The 19,849-nt window shown below is 42.1% G+C and overlaps 1 protein-coding gene across 1 annotated transcript in view; it reads left to right on the top strand.

Annotated features, from left to right (window-relative positions):
- LOC126281464 (uncharacterized) overlaps positions 1-19,849 on the top strand; it is a 115,391-nt gene that overhangs the window by 71,614 nt on the left and 23,928 nt on the right. The window contains exon 3 of the mRNA XM_049980456.1: positions 16,322-16,468. Within this exon, the coding sequence (XP_049836413.1) occupies positions 16,322-16,468 (147 nt within the window). The remainder of the gene's footprint in view (positions 1-16,321; positions 16,469-19,849) is intronic.

The following is a 19,849-nucleotide window of genomic DNA, read 5'->3' as shown; positions in this document are numbered from 1 at the left end:
CAAAGTGTGATCTCAAGATTATGGCGAAGTTTCCATCAGACAGGAAACGTGTCCAGGCGCTACAGTACGGGACGTCCACAGTGTACAACACCACAAGAAGACCGATATCTCACCATCAGTGCCTGCAGACGGCCACGGAGTACTGCAGTTAGCCTTGCTCAGGACCTTACCACAGCCACTGGAACAGTTGTCTCCAGACAGTCTACAGACGACTGAACAGACATGGATTATTCACCCAGAGACCTGCAAGTTGCATTCCACTGACCCCCTGGTACAGGAGAGACCATAAAGCCTGGTGTCAAGAACACAGTACATGGTCATTGGAACAGTGGTCTCAGGTTGTTTTCAAGGACGAGTCCAGGTGTAGTCTGAACAGTGATTCTCGTCGGGTTTTCATCTGGCGTGAACAGGGACCAGATGCCGACTCCTTAATGTCCTTGAAAGGAACCTGTATGGGAGTCGTGGTTTGATGGTGTGGGGTGAGATTATGATTGGTGCACGTACACCCCTGCATGTCTTTGACAGAGGAACTGTAACAGGTTAGGTGAATCGGGACGCCATTTTGCACCAGTACGTCCGCCTTTTCAGGGATGCAGTGGGTCCCACTTTCCTCCTGATGGATCATACGCACGGCCCCACGGAGCTGCCATCGTGGAGGAGTACCTTGAAACAGAAGATATCAGCCGAATGGAGTGGCCTGCCTGTTCTACAGACCTAAACCCATCGAACATGTCTGGGATGCTCTCCGTCGACGTATCGCTGCACGTCTTCACAACCCTAGGACACTTCAGGAGCTCCGACAGGCACTGGTCCAAGAATGGGAGGCTATACCCCAACAGCTGCTCGGCTACCTGATCTAGAGTATGCCAACCCGTTGTGTGGCCTGTGTACGTGTGCATGGTGCTCATATCCCATATTGATGTCGGGGTACATGCGCAGGAAACAGTGGCGTTTCGTAGCACATGTGTTTCGGAACGGTTTTCTCAACTTATCACCAATACCGTGGACTTGCAGATCTGTGTCGTGTGTGTTCGCTATGTACCTATGCTATTAGCGCCAGTTTTGTGTAGTGGCACCACATACTGCGATTATCCTTAATTTATGAGCATGAATGTACATTTCATTTAACAGTAAAGGAAGCAGAGAGCACGTTTGCGTGCCGACTTCGGTTATGAAGCTCATTTGTCGTCGCTATGAAACGGGGCGACGTCAAACACGCATTCTGGTAGAAGGTTTCTTGTACTTCATCCTCACTGTTTTGTAATCGGAGTTTACCACGTAGTCAGTGCAGCTGTGTTCTCCTCCATTATATACATGGTCACTGTCATGCTGTTGCAACCCGTTTGCCCCTTGGACTTCCTTGTTTTGAATTGTAATTTGACCACTCTCGTGAACTCCTCTTTATCTAGGTCGTCAAATAGGTCAATTTGGTACAAGTCATCGAGAAAGTCATCATCAGAAAGTGTTGTTGGGATTTGATATATCCTGCGAGTGGCCACCTCTTTTTTGGCTCTTCCTATCTAAAGAATAACCTTTTTGCTGTCCACGTGTGATGCGTTTTCTATAACACCGTGTTGGCTGTTGATCTGATGACTTTTATCTTAATTTTGTCTTTTCGAGGTTTGATTGTCTTCATCAAGGTTTCCTTAACAGCGCGCTTATCTTAGTTGTTTGGTGCTTTGAAGAACATAACATTTTTTCCTTCGTTAGTTTCTGTTCTACCCTAGCTTTTACGTCACTTTTAGGTTTGTTGCCAGTGACATCCGCACACACCACCGCAAAAAATGTGAGAAATGGTCTCACTCCGCTTCTAAGTTGTATGTTTTCCCACCTTAGTTTCTCTATTTCTGTCTCTAGGCTTTCAATATTGTCCTTTTGCGTCCAGCGCAGTCGCTGCTATCAACTCACGGAGAATGTGTTCTTTTTCTATATGCAGGTTTTCATCCTGGCCGTCAAGTTCTGCCTGTGTCAGTGCAAATGCCTAGATTTTGTTTCTAACTTGAGCTATGACTGTTGTCGATGATGTTGCTTCAGTTCGCTTTGTAGGTTACTCAGAATCTCATCGACTGCTTCGATTTTCTCCGTTGTTAATGTTCTCGATAACTAAACCTTTGTCAGCCTTGTCAGTTCTCTTAATAGCGCGTGTATTCCTACTCAGTGGTGATTCATTTCTTGCCTCCTCAGATGTCACGGTTACCACTAACTTCAGCGTGCCATCCCCTCGCTATTTTCACTATCGGCAGCTGCTGCCGGCGAATACGATGCAGTTTTCTCGTGTCCACGTTTACAATGCGTAGAACCCTATGTGACGTCTCAGACACTGGACCGACGCGCGGTGAGACAGCCTCTGTCAGCTAGAAATACCACAGGACTGCAACTTTTAGTTTTCTCCTCTAAAAAGCAAGAATGAATCTGTAACAGATAGGTACTGAGTTGTTACGACACAAGCCGTGGAACTAAGTCAAGACACATGGCAGTTCTCGCCGTTGAAAATACGTGCACAGAAGATGACATTGTTCACTTTGCTGTAATAATTAGTTTAGTTCACAATTAGTAACGGTCTTGTTGACCACTCTGAAGGGCTTTTTTGATACTGTACGAAATAGAATTTTGTATATTATTTCCACGAATAGAAAGGGAATGACGTGAACATAAACTTACTTGAAATACATTTACATGCAATAAAGAATAATGCCTTACATACTGAAATGGCGCCATCTTTAAATTTATGTTTTCTACTCGCGATGGTTCTCAAATGATGTCTTGTTGGTTGGACGGGTTGACAGCTTGACATTTACAAAAATATTACATTGATCTAAGAGTAAAGCTAAGTATACAATTAATGAAATAGTAATTTCAAATGAGCATTTGAGGAAAGTTAAAAATAGTGAAGAAATAAAGTAGCATGGAAAATAAAATAAAGTAAAAGATAAATACTGAAATATACGGCGAGACAAGATGAAATTTTAAATTTCATTTTATTGTACAGATGATTTCAGACTGATTATTAGCAGAATACGACTGATGTTATCCAGGAATTTTTTTGTTGTTTACTCATTAAGAACGGCATCTGGTTGACTTTTCAATCGACTAAAATTTCAATTTCTTCTAAGATATTCATTTGCTTCCCTTTCTTAGCACAGTGCAACATTTTAAGCTTTTCGTTAATGTTCTAGGTCGCATGTTTGTTATTTAGGATACATAGTGCAAAGGCAATTGTATTGTCAGCTTTAGATTTCATGTGCTCCTTAAAACGGATCTGAAAGTTTCTACCAGTTTTTCCTACCTATACCTTGTCACAATCGTTACATCAAAATTTTGTGTACTCATGACTCTGTACTAGTGGTGTGTGTTACTAATATTGTTTTCAGTATGGAACCCAATTTTGGTATCTGTGTTTTAAAAAGTTTTTACAGTTTTATTAGAAATGTTTCCATAATAGCGAAAAACTACGAAATTAACTTTTTGTTTGGTTTCCTCTCTTTCTGAAGTAATTTCATTACGGCTGATAACAGGTTAACCTTCAGTTTATTTCTTTAATTATTTGTTATTTGAAATTATTTACTTTGGCTAAATTTTTTAACATTGACTATTCTTTGATGATCTCATCTTCATCAAACCGAAAATTTATTAATCTCCATATCATGAATAATGATATTTTTATGGCATGCTTTGGTAGTGATTAATGTGTCTCTCGTGGTTGCTTTCTGAAAAATTCCAGATATTGCACCGTATATTCTTCCTTTTTTTTTTAATATCTGACAAGTTCATTCAGCTATTTATTTCAGTTTCACAGATGAATTAGATTTTATCATTCATACTATTTAGCTGTGAACCAATGTTAGCTAGGAAGAAGAAGGCATTTCGTAAGCTTCACCACGATGTAGCACTGTAGATGGCTTCTGCTTAGTCACCCGCAGCTCCCAGGGGCAGCTGGGCAGTTGGTAACTGGTAAAGCCCATTTCACAAAGAGTATAGTTCGCTGTAAGTTTGCCAGTGGCGCCCTTGGCTCCCAGCTAGCAGGTAAGGGAGTCACCTACCTCACATGCTGAACCTCTGACTTGGTGTATGATTCGGTGCAGAAACTAGCTGGCTGGATTGACTCTGTGAACGCCAATGCGTGCAAACTAACCGGACTGCAAAATTTCCCAAACGACTGTAAGGAAATCATTCCGTAAAAAGTTCGATTCTCGCAAATCTCATAGCCTAATTCGTGATGAACTATCTACCATTTTCGATAATGTTGTTGATTGGCGACTCCATGGCATGTTGTGTGCACCACGACCAAATAGTGGATAGAATTGGAAGGAAAATCAGCATTGGCCGTATTTTGTTGTTTTATTGTCAGCAAAATCGATTTTGGGTCACTTACTGACCATCCTCAGTGTTGTAATATACAATTAAAATTGGTAGGCACTGGTATCAAGCTATAACCACAAGCTTAGAGCGATCACATAAAACAGCCACAGTATTCACCTAGCCAGATGTGGGAAACCGCCTAAAGACCACATCCAAGCTCGCTACCACATTGGCTACCGCCGTTGAGCCACTGGACCGGCTCCCCTCCCCAACTCCAGGGCAAGACGTTCTTATGTAGAATAGATAAAAACTACATGATATGGAATGAACATCTGGGTAAGCATAGGTACAACTTATACAAAGGGCGTTCAAAAAGTTTTGCACAGTCGTCTCTAACTTTTTATTTTTTGCAGGAGGAGAATGAAATTTGTTGTGAACATACTTGGAACATTTAGCTACATATTTAACCTACTCAATGTAGCCTCCATGAGCTGTGACGAGTCTGGCCAAACCTTTTTCCATGATATAAATGCACAATGGTATAACTCTGGGGATTGACTTTTACAGCATCGCTTGACATAGGAAATAAGGTATTTGTCACTATTAAATGTTTTACCACGCAGGTGGACCTTCAGACGACCGAAGAGGTAGAAATTAGACGGAGCCACGTCCGCACTGTAGGGAGCAAGATGAACAATTTTCCAACCCATTTTCCTCATTTTCCACTGCGTCATAATGGCTGTACAGGGTTTGGCATTGTCATGGTGTAGTCTGATGAGCTGATCCTGATGCTGTGGTCTGTGGACCTTGATGGCATGTCGCAGCTTGTCCAATGACAAGCAGTAACAATCCTAGTTAATTGTGGAGTCAGGTTCCAAAAAGTCAATGAAAATGACATCACACTGATTCCAGAAGAAGGAGGCCCTCATCTTTCGGCTTGCTCTTCGTGAAAGACTTGATTTCTCCTTCCGAGGGGAACCCGGATGATGCCACTCCGTGGATTGGGTTTTGCTCTCAGGTCCGAACAAAAACAACTATGTTTCATCCTGGGTAATGACGTCTTGAAGAGGAAATCCATGACCGACCGTTGTCGCAACCTGACATCTACTTCACGGTCCATTATGGCTCGCCTGTAAATAAAATAAAATACTTTTATATACCAACTTATAGCTAAATGTTCCAAGTACGTTCACAAAAATTTCATTCTCCTCTTGCAAACAAAAAAATGCGAGTCGACTGTGCAAAACCTTTTGCTTAGTTGTGACACCATTGACTCAGTTGCCTGGTGTCATTGTTTCTCGTTATTTTTTTCAGATATATGGTCATAATTCCCATTATATATTCTCCAACTGATGTTTTTACATTTGAAAATGACGACGTAGTTCGTTGAAACCGGTAATGTAACCCTTCCTTTTTAAAGAAAAAAGTTTTATATACCAGGACTATGGCTTCACTATTGTAGTGTCAAACAAACTTTAAAATTACACTTTAGTCACTCTTTAGCACAATCATGTCAGAATATAGAACTTTTGTTTTGCGGAACTTAATTCTCCTTAGCCTTTTGATTACAGCAAATCGTTCTGGACAGCCACCTCTTAGTACATGTAAAAGTAATCCTTCGCTCCCAATGCAATTTAACCCGGGGTCGCTCGCGTCTATTGTTGTGGCGCGATAATTCCCGTGTTAGACTTTTTCTAACGAAGATATTTCTTTACGTTTCTGCCTGTAGGTTCCATACCGAGATACAATTAGCAAGTAAATTACTTCTTTACTCTAACCAAAACACAATAATTATGTATAAACACTAAATGAAACATATATCTTGCTTTAGTTTTAAAGATTCAATATGCCGTGGTTACACACTGTTTATCATTACATCACAACACTTCTCCTAACAGCCGTTCGAAACAATGACTGTAAGTGAACATCCAAGGTTACCATCACACCCGTTTCACTAATCTGAGTTAATTCCAGCTTCTTGTGACGAACAAGTCATGGCAAGTAAGAACATACAAATAGAACTGGAACAAAGATGGCAGCGATGGTGTGAAAATATGTTTTTTCTTTTAGGGCAGTAGTGACATATTGTATTTCCTCTTGATTCACTTGCTTCTTCTGCTGTAGGCAGGTTGTGGATACCTTCAAAGCCTTTTATTTTGTGCTTCAAGTGGTGCGATATTTTAGTAACTTGCACACGTTTGATCATACGTGCTTTTGTAAACACCAACTCAGTTCTTTCAGTAGTCGTCTCCTTGGCATTAAGTCATTCGTATTCATCTTGTATATTACTTCACCATTTGTCGCCCCGATGTCCAGCAAGGTGAAAAACAGCGTAAGAGACCAGCGGTTGCTTATTCTTGAAACAGAATATTCCGATTTCAGACGGTCGACAGTATCTACGCCGCCTTTTGTAAGATTGCAGAATGTAATCACTTCACGTTTACTTGATTCGTCGCTGTCCGCATGTATATTATCGTCTCTGTGCGTGGTAGATATCATTAGTACAATCTTTTTCTGTCTCTTGTTCGGAGCATACGAGCAAAAGAGACAATTGTAACCTGGTTTCTTTCCAAACGCGAAAGCGCTGCTGTTTATTGACCCACCCCTTGCAGACAGTAGCGCCGGTGGAATTTCTCTCTTATTACCTACTGTGAGTCGATGATTAGTGTACAATTCGTTAGCGACTGGAACAGATGTAAAATAATTGTAAATCGTCATGTTCCTGTCTGTGCTTTCAGTGATTAGAATTACTCATAACACCATATTCCTTGCATCATTAGGTACTTGATATGGACCAGCAGGCAGTTTGCCTGCATATATTTCCATATTCCGCGTGTAAAAAGTTCTAGGATCACAGAGTGTATATATTTCTATTCCGTATTTTGCTGGCGTATTGGGAATATACTGCCTGAATTTGCAACGTTCACGGAAAGCTTCCAGCATCTCGTCTACTGTTGTCAAAGGTCCTACACTGTAACTCTTCTTGCACACTTCCACAAACCCATCGAATATTTCCCTAATCGGTGTCAGGTTATCTGTTTCCTTCCTTTGCGCCCTCGTAGACTTGTCATCAAACCGTACAGCTGACAGAAGAGTATGGAATCTTCGTCTGCTCATCGATGCAATAAAAATGTCTGGTGAAGTTCCATCAGTGATCCGTAGTTCATCGGTATTGAGGTGCTGTCACTTTATTCAGTCTGGCGAGACATAAAGCACCAAAGCAAGCAGATAATTCTTCGAAATCTGTCTGTGGGCAGTCTCGAGCACTCTGTAAATAACCTGCTGCCATTTTGTCTAGTTCCTGGTTTGTGTATTTTACAATAAGGTCAAATACACTGTCCGGAAAAAATACTTTGCAGCAGTCGCGAACAGCTTTCCAACTTTTTTGCTTCCCCCTTTACACCTGGAAGTTGTGTCTTAATATTCTGAGGAGCAGTTTTTGATGGCTTTATGTTTGAACCATTTTGTCTTTCCATCCCTACCTTGATACATGTCACGATTTGCAGATGTCTGTGCGTCTGTATCTGAAGACAGGACTTCTGTATGTATATTCTCATCCAGTGGTTCCTCTACCCACATCAATATCTGTTCTTCTGACATGACACCTATCCTGTAAAATTTTATATATTTTCACATCTGACAGAGCATGCCATGTACTTTGTGTACACAGCTGCTTCATTCAATATGTAAAACCAAATAAGTATACTTACTGTTTTTATAAAATACGTAATATGTGCAGGCTACTTCCAGGAGAAAAAATTAACCCAATCTCAAGTAACCAGCACAGAGAAACAGACTAAAAAAAGAAGCAAGACGATGTTTCACGAATGTACAGCGCATTGTTACGCGAGAACTACCGCGTGAAAAATAATGTAAAAATGCGCACCGCTTCAAACAAGTCCGCTGATAGCAGGCTTTACTTGTAATTAGACAGGCGAAAGCCACGTGAAGGTAGAAATATCAAAGAAGTTATTCCTAGATCAACATTTCAATATCTTTAAAATATGTTGTAATATTTTAGTAAAATCGTGAATACTAGTTTTTCTTCCCTCGCGCGGGCGATCCCGGGTAGAGCTAGCTGTGTCCCCAGTTATGAACATCACATCTGCTCAGGTTGCCAGAGTGTCTCCTCGAAGGATCATTTTTAACATTTGTGCGCAAATTGCCACATTTCACTAGTCATCATGTGAGATTGCCCACTGACTTAGCGCCACACCGCAACAGCGTCATTGGAACACTACACCACTATCGTGAGGCACAAAACGAAATTGTGCCTCGAAGTGTTCGCCTTCGGTCGACAACAGCTGATAAGCGCTGCCTGCTGCAAATCGTGGCTCGTAGAAATCTCGAATGCATTGGAGCTAGACTTGGCCACTGTTCCTCTGTTTCGATACAGTGTATCGATACGTGGAACTGTTTCATGTTTCGAAACGGCTATGTTTCATTGTTTCGAAACAGTGGTGTTTCATTGCGCTCTGTCTCGGATAGAAGAATCAGATTCGATCTGAGCCAGACACAGGAACTGTTTCGTTGTTTCAAAATAACGCTGTTTCAGTCCACTTGTGCTTGGAACGGACTACTTGTATCGAAACAATGATGTTTCATTCCGCTCTGTCTCGGACGAGATTCGGGCACGGCGCAGATACTGAAACACGTTTAACATACCACTTCGTAAAACACACTCAAGAGTGTCGAAAACTTTTTGGCACACAACTGCATGAAGCTTAAGATTTACTAAAATAAAGCTTCTTCGTTTGTAATTGACTGTCCTATTCCGAAATGGTGTAATATCTGCTATATAAATACTAACAAGCAATAAAATTACGCTCGCTATTCGCATTCAAAATAATAACAGTGTGAAAAACATTCAGTTAAATTACACATCTCTTATAACATAGGCTTCTCTGTTCATGTACAGTATTCATGTTAAAAAACGGAAGTAAACCTGCAACGTTTTGAATAAAAACAAGGATGTAGAGTGGCAGTTTTTAGACATATACATAAATTGGATGTAGTATACTAGCAAGCAAATTTGATTGACGGATCATTGATGGTATAATGGCGAACGGAAAGGACTGGAAAGTATGGTTCGAAACACCTTGGGGGACAAAATATTTTTATCTTATATTTTGTTATTTACTTGAATTACGTGGCGTTATTTATGAGTCTATATTCAATGTGTCTATTCTTCATAATGATTCCTTCTGTGTGCATGGAAATTAGTAGGACGGGTATATTATCCATACAAACGGAATGTGTTTCTGCAGTTTGATCCCACCTCCAGTTCTGTTCGCGTTGGTTCTTCTGTCTTCAGCTATGGCATTACGAAGCCCGGTGTGAGATTATTTTATGAAGATGAATCCTGAGAAGATTAAATATAACTTGTGCTCGGCAGAGTTGTCCTTTAAAAGTAGTTCAACGTCTTGCTGAAACAGACATCCAACAGTTAATTTAAGTGAAACTCGTTTGAAACCAGTTTTTATGAATCTGGGCAGTGACGAAGCCACTTGAGCACAGTTCAGAGTCTGCCATTTCAGTGCCTGTGCGTCAAGATCAACAATCTGTGCAAGGTATATCCAGCACTTCCACCGGTTCTGTTCTGGGTTGAAACGTCCCCTTAGAAGAATTATACATGACTGTGCTAAAAACTGACACATAATACTTTTTTTTGCGCAAAGCAATCTGACTTTCAGCAATCCCTACAAGAGAATGGCCCTGACTAAATTAACCTATACGTTTCACAAATCACTTACCCCACAAAAATCTTGGTTACTCGAACTACTGCAATACAGCGAGCGCCACTACTGCCAGCTAACTAAAAGATTCAAACTACGGAAGGCACTAACAACTGATAGGCATAGCAAATGAAAGATTTTAATAGAAAACAAACAATGTATTTACCTTAATAGTCATAATATATATAGCAGTTCATGACATCCATTCTAACAAATGTAATGTTTCTAATGGACACACCTCCAGATTATCCATTCTCAAAAATCCGCCATCTCACTTTCCCACATCCACCACTGCTGGCGGCTCGCCTCCAACTGCGCAACGCTACGCGCTGTTCACATCCAGCTGCCCAACACTACAATGGCGAGTATTACAACAATGCCAACCAGCCACTGACGGCACACAGCACAGACAGTGATTTTCATACAGAGCGCTATGTGGCGTTACCAATAAGAAAACCTGAACAGCCTACTTACATAGGACTCGTTAACAGCATTGCTGGTTCTAAGAATATTTCAAAAAGTTTTGTGAGTACACAAGTGGTGGTTTATATACTTGCTATATTCTCTGCAAGACTCTTCGATGGTGGTTGTGCACCTGCACAGTCAAACAGATGGCTGCTTGCCATCTCTACAAGGACTACAGTGGGTCTACACCTTTGATGACTCACCAATACCATTATTTCTACAAGGACTGCACTGGGTCTGCACCTCTGGTGGCCCACCAATACCAATCTCTCTACCAGGACTACAGTGGGTCTGCTCTGTGATGACCTACCTACCAATATTCTTCAAAACTTTGAATGACTCTGCTGTGGGTTTGCTCTGTTGTGGACCATTACCTGTCAACATGTCAAGAGTCAGCACTGTCTGTCCGTTGGAAGGACAACACTACTTCTTCAAGACTGCATGGAAATTCACTACTTCCGTGTGCATTCTCTATTACTGCTCAGACTTTGAGGAAAAAAAACGCTGCAATTTTACTGTGATGAATGATCACGACTGTCTTTATGGACTCTGAGAAATTTTCTCTTTTGACCAACATTGTATCAATAAGTGTGTGCATTTGATTTCTTTGTTATTGTAAATATGAAATTTTTTTCAAATCTGTATTGGCCACTGCCCAAAACCATTTGTAAAATTTTTTTGGGGGAGCATGGGGGCTATGTAAGTAGGCTGTTTAGGTTTTCTTATTGGTGACGCCACGTTGCGCTCTGTATGAAAATCACTGGCTTTGCTGTGTGCAGTCAGTGGCTGGTTGGCATTGTTGTAATACACGCCATTCTAGTGTTGGGCAGCTGGATGTTAACAGCGCGTAGCGTTGCGCAGTTGGAGGCGAGCCGCCAGGAGTGGTGGATGTGGGGAAGTGAGATGGCGGATTTTTGAGAATGGATAATCTGGAGGTGTGTCCATCAGAAACAGTACATTTGTAAGAATGGATGTCATGAACTGCTACATATATTATGACTTTTGAACACTATTAAGGTAAATACATTGTTTGTTCTGTATCAAAATCTTACATTTGCTAACTATGCCTATCAGTAGTTAGTACCTTCAGTAGTTAGAATCTTTTATTTAGCTGGCAGTAGTGGCACTCGCTGTATTGCAGTAGTTCGAGTAACGAAGATTTTTGTTAGGTAAGTGATTTGTGAAACGTATAGGTTAATTTACTCAGGGCCATTCTCTTGTAGGGATTTTTGAAAGTCAGATTGCGTTGCGCTAAAACTATTGTGTGTCAGTTTAAGAAAAGTCACGTACAATTTTTCTAAGGGGACGTTTCAGGGTAAGTATGGTAGACAAACAAAGATTACTGGATTTGCATCAAGACCAGTGCCTTCATCCAAACGAGCCAAAATAGACGAACAGATTTTAAGACTTGTTGTTAAAGAATATCTTCCATTTAATGTAGATGAGAGTGTAGAGTTTATGAAAATTACTTATCTATTAAATGAAAACTGTGTACCTCCCAGTGGAAAACACTCTCCAATAGTAATGTCAAGTGTTCGACAGCACACTAGTGTGAGTAATATCTGCAGTGCAAGCTGCGTCTCAGATCTGCATTATGACTGATGAATAGACATCTGTGAAAAACGAGAATTTTATTTCAATGACTGCTCACTTCATTAATGAAAATTGTAATCTGAAGTCATATTTGTTTTCTAGTTTTAAATTCCATGACAAGCATACAGTTGAAAACATTTTCTGGGGCAATACCAGTAACATTGTAGCATGCACCACAGATAATGCACCTAATATGGTGAAGGCAGTGATGATGTGCAAATAGTGGCATGTACCTTGCTTTGCACATACACTGAATTTAACTGTGCAAGCAAGCCTTGAAATAATTACAAACACATGGGCAAAAGTGAAATCAATAGTTGAATTTTTCAAAAAAAGTCCTGGATCACTTGAGAAACTACACAATATTCAGTAGCAAATGGGCTTCGCTTTTTTAACACCGGAACAAGATTGCCCTACGAGATGGAATTCCACATATGAAATGTTTGACAGGATTTGTAAAATCAAAGAGCCTTTGCAAAGCACCTTCGTCATCCTTAGTGTGGGTTCACAGATAAATCTGTCTAATGAAGACTGGTCTGTCATTGAAAAATCTTGCAACGAAGCCATTAATACAGTAATTGCTAAACTTGAGGATGGAATCTCTACCCGCCTCCTTCAAAATTTTGCAAATAAAGCAACTGCTTGTGAAGCAACATTATTGTATCCTCGCTTCAGGGAGCACGGCCATCGGTTAAAAGATACAAAAGATGCCATAATTAACAAGTGCTGTGCAATACGACAGAAACCCATTCGCTGTTCTACAGACAATCGAAAACCAGCCAAACCAGTTGTAGTGAGCACATTCAACTCTAGCATTGGCATCATTTGGCAAGCTCTTGACCAAGCTGTAGGAGACTTGATCCAAAGTGTAGACAATCCAAGTGCTGCAAGTATAGTCGAGCTTGATAAATACGCTCCTGGAAATGGAAAAAAGAACACATTGACACCGGTGTGTCAGACCCACCATACTTGCTCCGGACACTGCGAGGGGGCTGTACAAGCAATGATCACACGCACGGTACAGCGGACACACCAGGAACCGCGGTGTTGGCCGTCGAATGGCGCTAGCTGCGCAGCATTTGTGCACCGCCACCGTCAGTGTCAGCCAGTTTGCCGTGGCATACGGAGCTCCATCGCAGTCTTTAACACTGGTAGCATGCCACGACAGCGTGGACGTGAACCGTATGTGCAGTTGACGGACTTTGAGCGAGGGCGTATAGTGGGCATGCGGGAGGCCAGGTGGACGTACCGCCGAATTGCTCAACGCGTGGGGCGTAAGGTCTCCACAGTACATCGATGTTGTCGCCAGTGGTCGGCGGAAGGTGCACGTGCCCGTCGACCTGGGACCGGACCACAGCGACGCACGGATGCACGCCAAGACCGTAGGATCCTACGCAGTGCCGTAGGGAACCGCACCGCCACTTCCCAGCAAATTAGGGACACTGTTGCTCCTGGGGTTTCGGCGAGGACCATTCGCAACCGTCTCCATGAAGCTGGGCTACGGTCCCGCACACCGTTAGGCCGTCTTCCGCTCACGCCCCAGCATCGTGCAGCCCGCCTCCAGTGGTGTCGCGACAGGCGTGAATGGAGGGACGAATGGAGACGTGTCGTCTTCAGCGATGAGAGTCGCTTCTGCCTTGGTGCTAATGATGGTCGTATGCGTGTTTGGCGCCGTGCAGGTGAGCGCCACAATCAGGACTGCATACGACCGAGGCACACAGGGCCAACACCCGGCATCATGGTGTGGGGAGCGATCTCCTACACTGGCCGTACACCGCTGGTGATCCTCGAGGGGACACTGAATAGTGCACGGTACATCCAAACCGTCATCGAACCCATCGTTCTACCATTCCTAGACCGGCAAGATAACTTGCTGTTCCAACAGGACAATGCACATCCGCATGTATCCCGTGCCACCCAACGTGCTCTAGAAGGTGTAAGTCAACTACCCTGGCCAGCAAGATCTCCGGATCTGTCCCCCATTGAGCATGTTTGGGACTGGATGAAGCGTCGTCTCACGCGGTCTGCATGTCCAGCACGAACGCTGGTCCAACTGAGACGCCAGGTGGAAATGGCATGGCAAGCCGTTCCACAGGACTACATCCAGCATCTCTACGATCGCCTCCATGGGAGAATAGCAGCCTGCATTGCTGCGAAAGGTGAATATACACTGTACTAGTGCCGACATTGTGCATGCTCTGTTGCCTGTGTCTATGTGCCTGTGGTTCTGTCAGTGTGATCATGTGATGTATCTGACCCAGGCATGTGTCAATAAAGTTTCCCCTTCCTGGGACAATGAATTCACGGTGTTGTTATTTCAATTTCCAGGAGTGTATATGAAGATGCCACTGCTACACAGATCACAAGATCCATTGCTGTGGTGGAAAGAAAATCATACGTTTCCTATGCTGTTTGAAATAATGAAACAACGTATTTGTATTATGGCCACCTCTGTTCCATGTGACCGCATGTTTTCAGAGCAGAGGCAGACAGGCGACCCTGTGTTCTAAGCGGAAAAGTATCAAACATGATATTTCAAAACTACAACTTAGAACAGGCACAGTAGATCTACTCAGAAATGAAACAGTAAAATTTCATTTGATTTTGTTCTTCTCTGGACAATGTGCATTGAATTTGTATTTGAGTGTATTTTGTTTAGTCCACTATATCTTACATGTATCTACCTTACAAGAACATTTTTATTAAATTTGTTGCACACCCAAGACACTTACGTATTTCCTCACAATTCAGTGAGTTTAATTGTTTTGAGTATATTATTTATTTACGTGTTTGAGGATAATTATCTGATTTATGTATGTATATGTTTGTGATTTATGTATGTATATGTTTGTGTGTTTATTTTTGTAATTGTGCTATGTTTAGTTATTACACTATAGGCATCTTAATACTTGTGCATCATGAATTATTCTCAGGCAGATCAACAATGGTACTTTGATACTTCTGTTTTTGGCGTTCAGATACTGCGATAAAAATTGCATTTCAACAGCAACTTCATCTCTGATTTCCTCGGGAAGTTTCTAATAAAATGATAATATATCTGCTTGCTTTGAGTACTTGAGGGACCTCCACATACCTCTACAACAAAAAAACTTTTTTGGCAAGAACTGTAAGTGGTGTAGAGCCAAATCTGCCATGACATAGGTACCCGAAAGGCATTACACTGTATGAATTCCTTTAAATTTTAGCCTGAATTTTATACCTAAAGGAAACATATGGATCTCTCCATTTTAGTTACCTAGGAATGTTTTAACATGTTTTCCAGTTATGTCAAGTATACATCTTATGAGCTGTATCCAGCTAACTTGTGAATGTTTGATGAAAAACCGCCATACTTGACCATTGTGCTATATACTTCAGTCTGTTATGCTAATTTTTTGATCTGTGTGCATCAGTCACTTTGCACTCTGCTCTGTGTAACAAACATGGGTAAATTTAACTGTGAGTAAGAAAAGTGTGAGTGGCACACTCATAAATGTTAATTCAGTGCCTCACTTCCCGGAATGCTATGACAATAAATTATATCTCATGGTCAGTCTTTTCAAGAGCATATACAGATTATCACTCATAAAACCTATCAAAATTAGGCAGTAGAATACAGGGGAACCAGTGTGGCCTAATCCGTTATGTGAAACATACAAAGTCTGTTCTCAGCCAATTGGAAAGTATGAAAGTCACATGACACTAAAGCAGCGAATTTGCTGCAGGAAATATGAAACTGCCAAGACGCCTAAGTGAAAGTTTCTTATTTTCCACGATATGATTGGCGCTCTCGCAACTCATTTATGTTTTTATGATAATATTTATACAGTATATGCTCAAGATAGTGTAATGTGAAGGCCTATTCGAGTACAACACAGAAACTGTTTCATTGTTTCGAAACAGCGTTTCGAAACGTTACATTGTACTGTTTCATTTGTTTCGAAACAGTTATGTGTTTCACTTTACCCATCTCTAATTGGAGCAGAACGGCATTCTTGGTTTTTGCAGGCAGGTATGAGCGCTGTGTCGAACACAGGAAGTATGCAGCCGTCTAAACACAATAAATTTGGCCTTTAGGCGTTATCCATCACAGAACAGTGTAACCCTCGTCAGGACCCTCGTACAACGCGTGGAAACGGGTCACAATTCGCTCTGGAAGAAAACCCTTTTAGGTATGCAGTTTCACAACCAAAAATGCTATATGATCCTTCCTTTTTTTATTGTTGCAGACGAATTTCGTGGTGAAGAAGGACGGAAGTGTGGTGAACCAGGGGGAGCAAGAGGGATGCGAATTCCTGGATGAGAACAAGGATAATGACAACACGAGACCTTTCCTCGATGCCCTTACTTTGCCTATGGAATGCCCTTTGCCTCCGGTAAGTGATGTCACGAGCTTCGTTCAAAAAATTCTATAACTTTGTCCACAAAATTTTTCTACGCTTACCTTTCACTTATTGTGCATGGTCTCCTTCGGAATTCTGTCCTCCACACTTGATACACCGCTCCCAACGCAGCCTTGGTACGCCTCTTGCTGGATCACGCGAAGCGCCGTCTGCGAATTTTCTTTTATCTCGTCTGTCGTTGTAAATTTTTGTCCTTTCAACGGGATTTTCAATTTTGGAAATAAAAAAGTTCGTAGGCGCCAGAGTACGAAGGATAATGCAGCATAGTGGTTTCCTTTTTTGTGCAATAGTCACGCACCAACAGGGATGAATGTGCGGGTGCGTTACCGTGATGCAAGAGCCATGAATTCTCTCGCCACATTTCAGGCCGTTTCCTTCTCACATTTGTCCGGAGGCGTCGCAACACGTCCCGATAGAACCATCGATTAGCAGTTTGTCCCCGTGGCTCGAATTCATGTTGAGCTAATCCTCCAAAGTCAAAGAAAACTTTCAGCATGGCTTGACATTTGACCTGACCTGACCTGTCACTTGGACATCCTCTCGCGCCCCTTTGTGAAAACTGAAGCGTGGACTCAATGTCATAACCGTAGACCCACGTGTGAATGCCAGTTATGATTCTCTTATGGAACATCTCGTTCTCATGTGAGCGACGCAAAAGCTCTCCACAGAGTACGAGGCGAACACCTTTCTGGTCTTGATTCATGATCCGTGGGGCGAACTTGGAGGCGACAGGGTGCATTCCAAGATGCTGTGTGAGGATTTCACGACATGATCCAAGTGAAATGTTATACTCTTGTGCAATCTCTCGGACAGTCAGTCTTCGAATGGCACGCACAATTTCTACATCTACATACATACATACTCCGCAATCCACCATACGGGTCGTGGCGGAGGGTACCTCGTACCACAACTAGCATCTTCTCTCCCTGTCCCAAACAGAACGAGGGAAAAATGACTGCCTATATGCCTCTGTACGAGCTCTAATCTCTCTTATCTTATCTTTGTGGTCTTTCCGCGAAATGTAAGGTGGCGGCAGTAAAAGTGTACTGCAGTCAGCCTCAAATGCTGGTTCTCTAAATTTCCTCAGTACCGATTCACGAACGCCTCCTTTCCTCTAGAGACTCCTACCCGAGTTCCTGAAGCATTTCCGTAACACTCGCGTGATGATCAAACCTACCAGTAACAAATCTAGCAGCCCGCCTTTGAATTGCTGCTATGTCCTCCCTCAATCCGACCTGATAAGGATCCCAAACGCTCGAGCAGTACTCAAGAATAGGTCGTATTAGTGTTTTATGAGTGGTCTCCTTTACAGATGAACCACATCTTCCCAAAATTCTACCAATGAACCGAAGACGACTATCCGCCTTCCCCACCAACTGCCACTACATGCTGTCCCACTTTATATCGCTCTGCAATGTTACGCCCAAATATTTAATCGACGTGACTGTGTCAAGCGCTACACTACTAATGGAGTATTCAAACATTACGGGATTCTTTTTCCTATTCATCTGCATTAATTTAGATTTATCTGTATTTGAGAGTTAGCTGCCATTCTTTACACCAGTCAGAAATCCTGTCCAAGTCATCTTGTATCCTTTTACAGTCACTCAACGACGACACCTTCCCGTACACCACAGCATCATCAGCAAACAGTCGCACATTGCTATCCACCCTATCCAAAAGATCATTTATGTAGATAGAAAACAACAGCGGACCTACCACACTTCCCTGGGGCACTCCAGATGATACCCTCACCTCCGATGAACACTCACCATCGAGGACAACGTACTGGGTTCTACTACTTAAGAAGTCTTCGAGCCACTCACATACTTGGGAACCAATCCCATATGCTCGTACCTTAATTAGGAGTCTGGGGCACCGAGTCAAACGCTTTCCGGAAGTCAAGGAATATGGCATCCGTCTGATACCCTTCATCCATGGTTCGCAATATATCATATGAAAAAAGGGCGAGTTGCATTTCGCAGGAGCGATGCTTTCTAAAGCCGTGCTGATGCATGGACGGCAACTTCTCTGTCTCAAGGAAATTCATTATATTCGAACTGAGAATATGTTCGAGAATCCTGCAACAAACCGATGTTAAGGATATTGGTCTGTAATTTGTAGGATCCGTCCTTCTACCCTTCTTATATACAGGCGTCACGTGCGCTTTTTTCCAGTCGCTCAGGACTTTACGTTGGGCAAGAGATTCGCGATAAATGCAAGCTAAGTAACCGAATTGGAATCCCATCAGGACCTGGAGATTTATTTATTTTCAGCCCATTCAGCTGCTTCACAACCCCAGGGATGTCTATCAGTATGTCCTCCATGAGGGTCGTCGGTAGACGTCGGAGGGCGTCCTGAATTGGGGTCATCTTTAACTTCCGTCTGGCCATTTTTATACGGTGTCGTCACTCTAGGCTTCCTGCATCTTTTGGTGTGTCTCTGTAAAGGATTTCTTGAGTTTCACGCAAAATTAATGCAAACGTGTTCCTCCTCTAAGTCTGCCATCTCGAAATTCGCAAACTATGCGACACAACTTTCTGCTCAGTGCTGCACTGAACAATAACTGACAGACATACAATAGCGAAACTTCCGGCGGTCACACATTAAATGCAGGCGTGTGCAGAAATGTCAACCACATTTTACTCCAACCTACCATTGGCGCGAAACTGAGAATGTTCTGGAATTTTTTGAACAGACCTCGTTGAACTGTGGATTTAATTTCAAAGAGTATTCTTAAAAAAATTTTTTATTTACTAGCGATTCATCAAGAACATTAACACATTTAATCACACTGCGTGAGCGTGGAAGTAGTTGCCAGGGAGTAACTGATGAAATCAAATTCAAATTGCTTTTAACAAATGGGAATTTTTATTCCTAAAAACCTTTTTTTTAGGAAACAGATTTAAAATTATAAGCAGAAAGCACCCTCTAAACATAAAGCTACAATTTATTCGGAGGCACAAAGGGATAAATTTTTGAGTGTATGAGCTTTCGGGCTGAGAACCTTGCCGCTCCCTTTTGACACGGCCGTAGTCACGAAAGCTCACAACAACCTCTGAAAGACTACACTGGTGCAAATCTGCAACACACCAGATTACCTTAAGGTAAAAGTTTTAATAATTCACACAAGCCCACAAACTATGCACCCCGTAGGAGGGATGGAAATGGTACAAAACACTAAACTTAAAAGATTAACTTCATTTTAACTTATAAGAAAAGTCTTATGGTGGAAGGGTGGCAACTTTGTATACTAAAATGACCATTTAAATAAAATCCCATCAAATGCAATCTTATATAAAATTATAAAAGGTTGGCCAAACGAGTTAACATGCTGTACAGTACACATATACC

Source organism: Schistocerca gregaria, chromosome 7 (genome assembly GCF_023897955.1).
Source record: "Schistocerca gregaria isolate iqSchGreg1 chromosome 7, iqSchGreg1.2, whole genome shotgun sequence".
Classification (NCBI taxonomy): Eukaryota; Metazoa; Arthropoda; class Insecta; order Orthoptera; family Acrididae; genus Schistocerca; species Schistocerca gregaria.
This window is presented reverse-complemented; position numbering and strand designations above follow the sequence as displayed.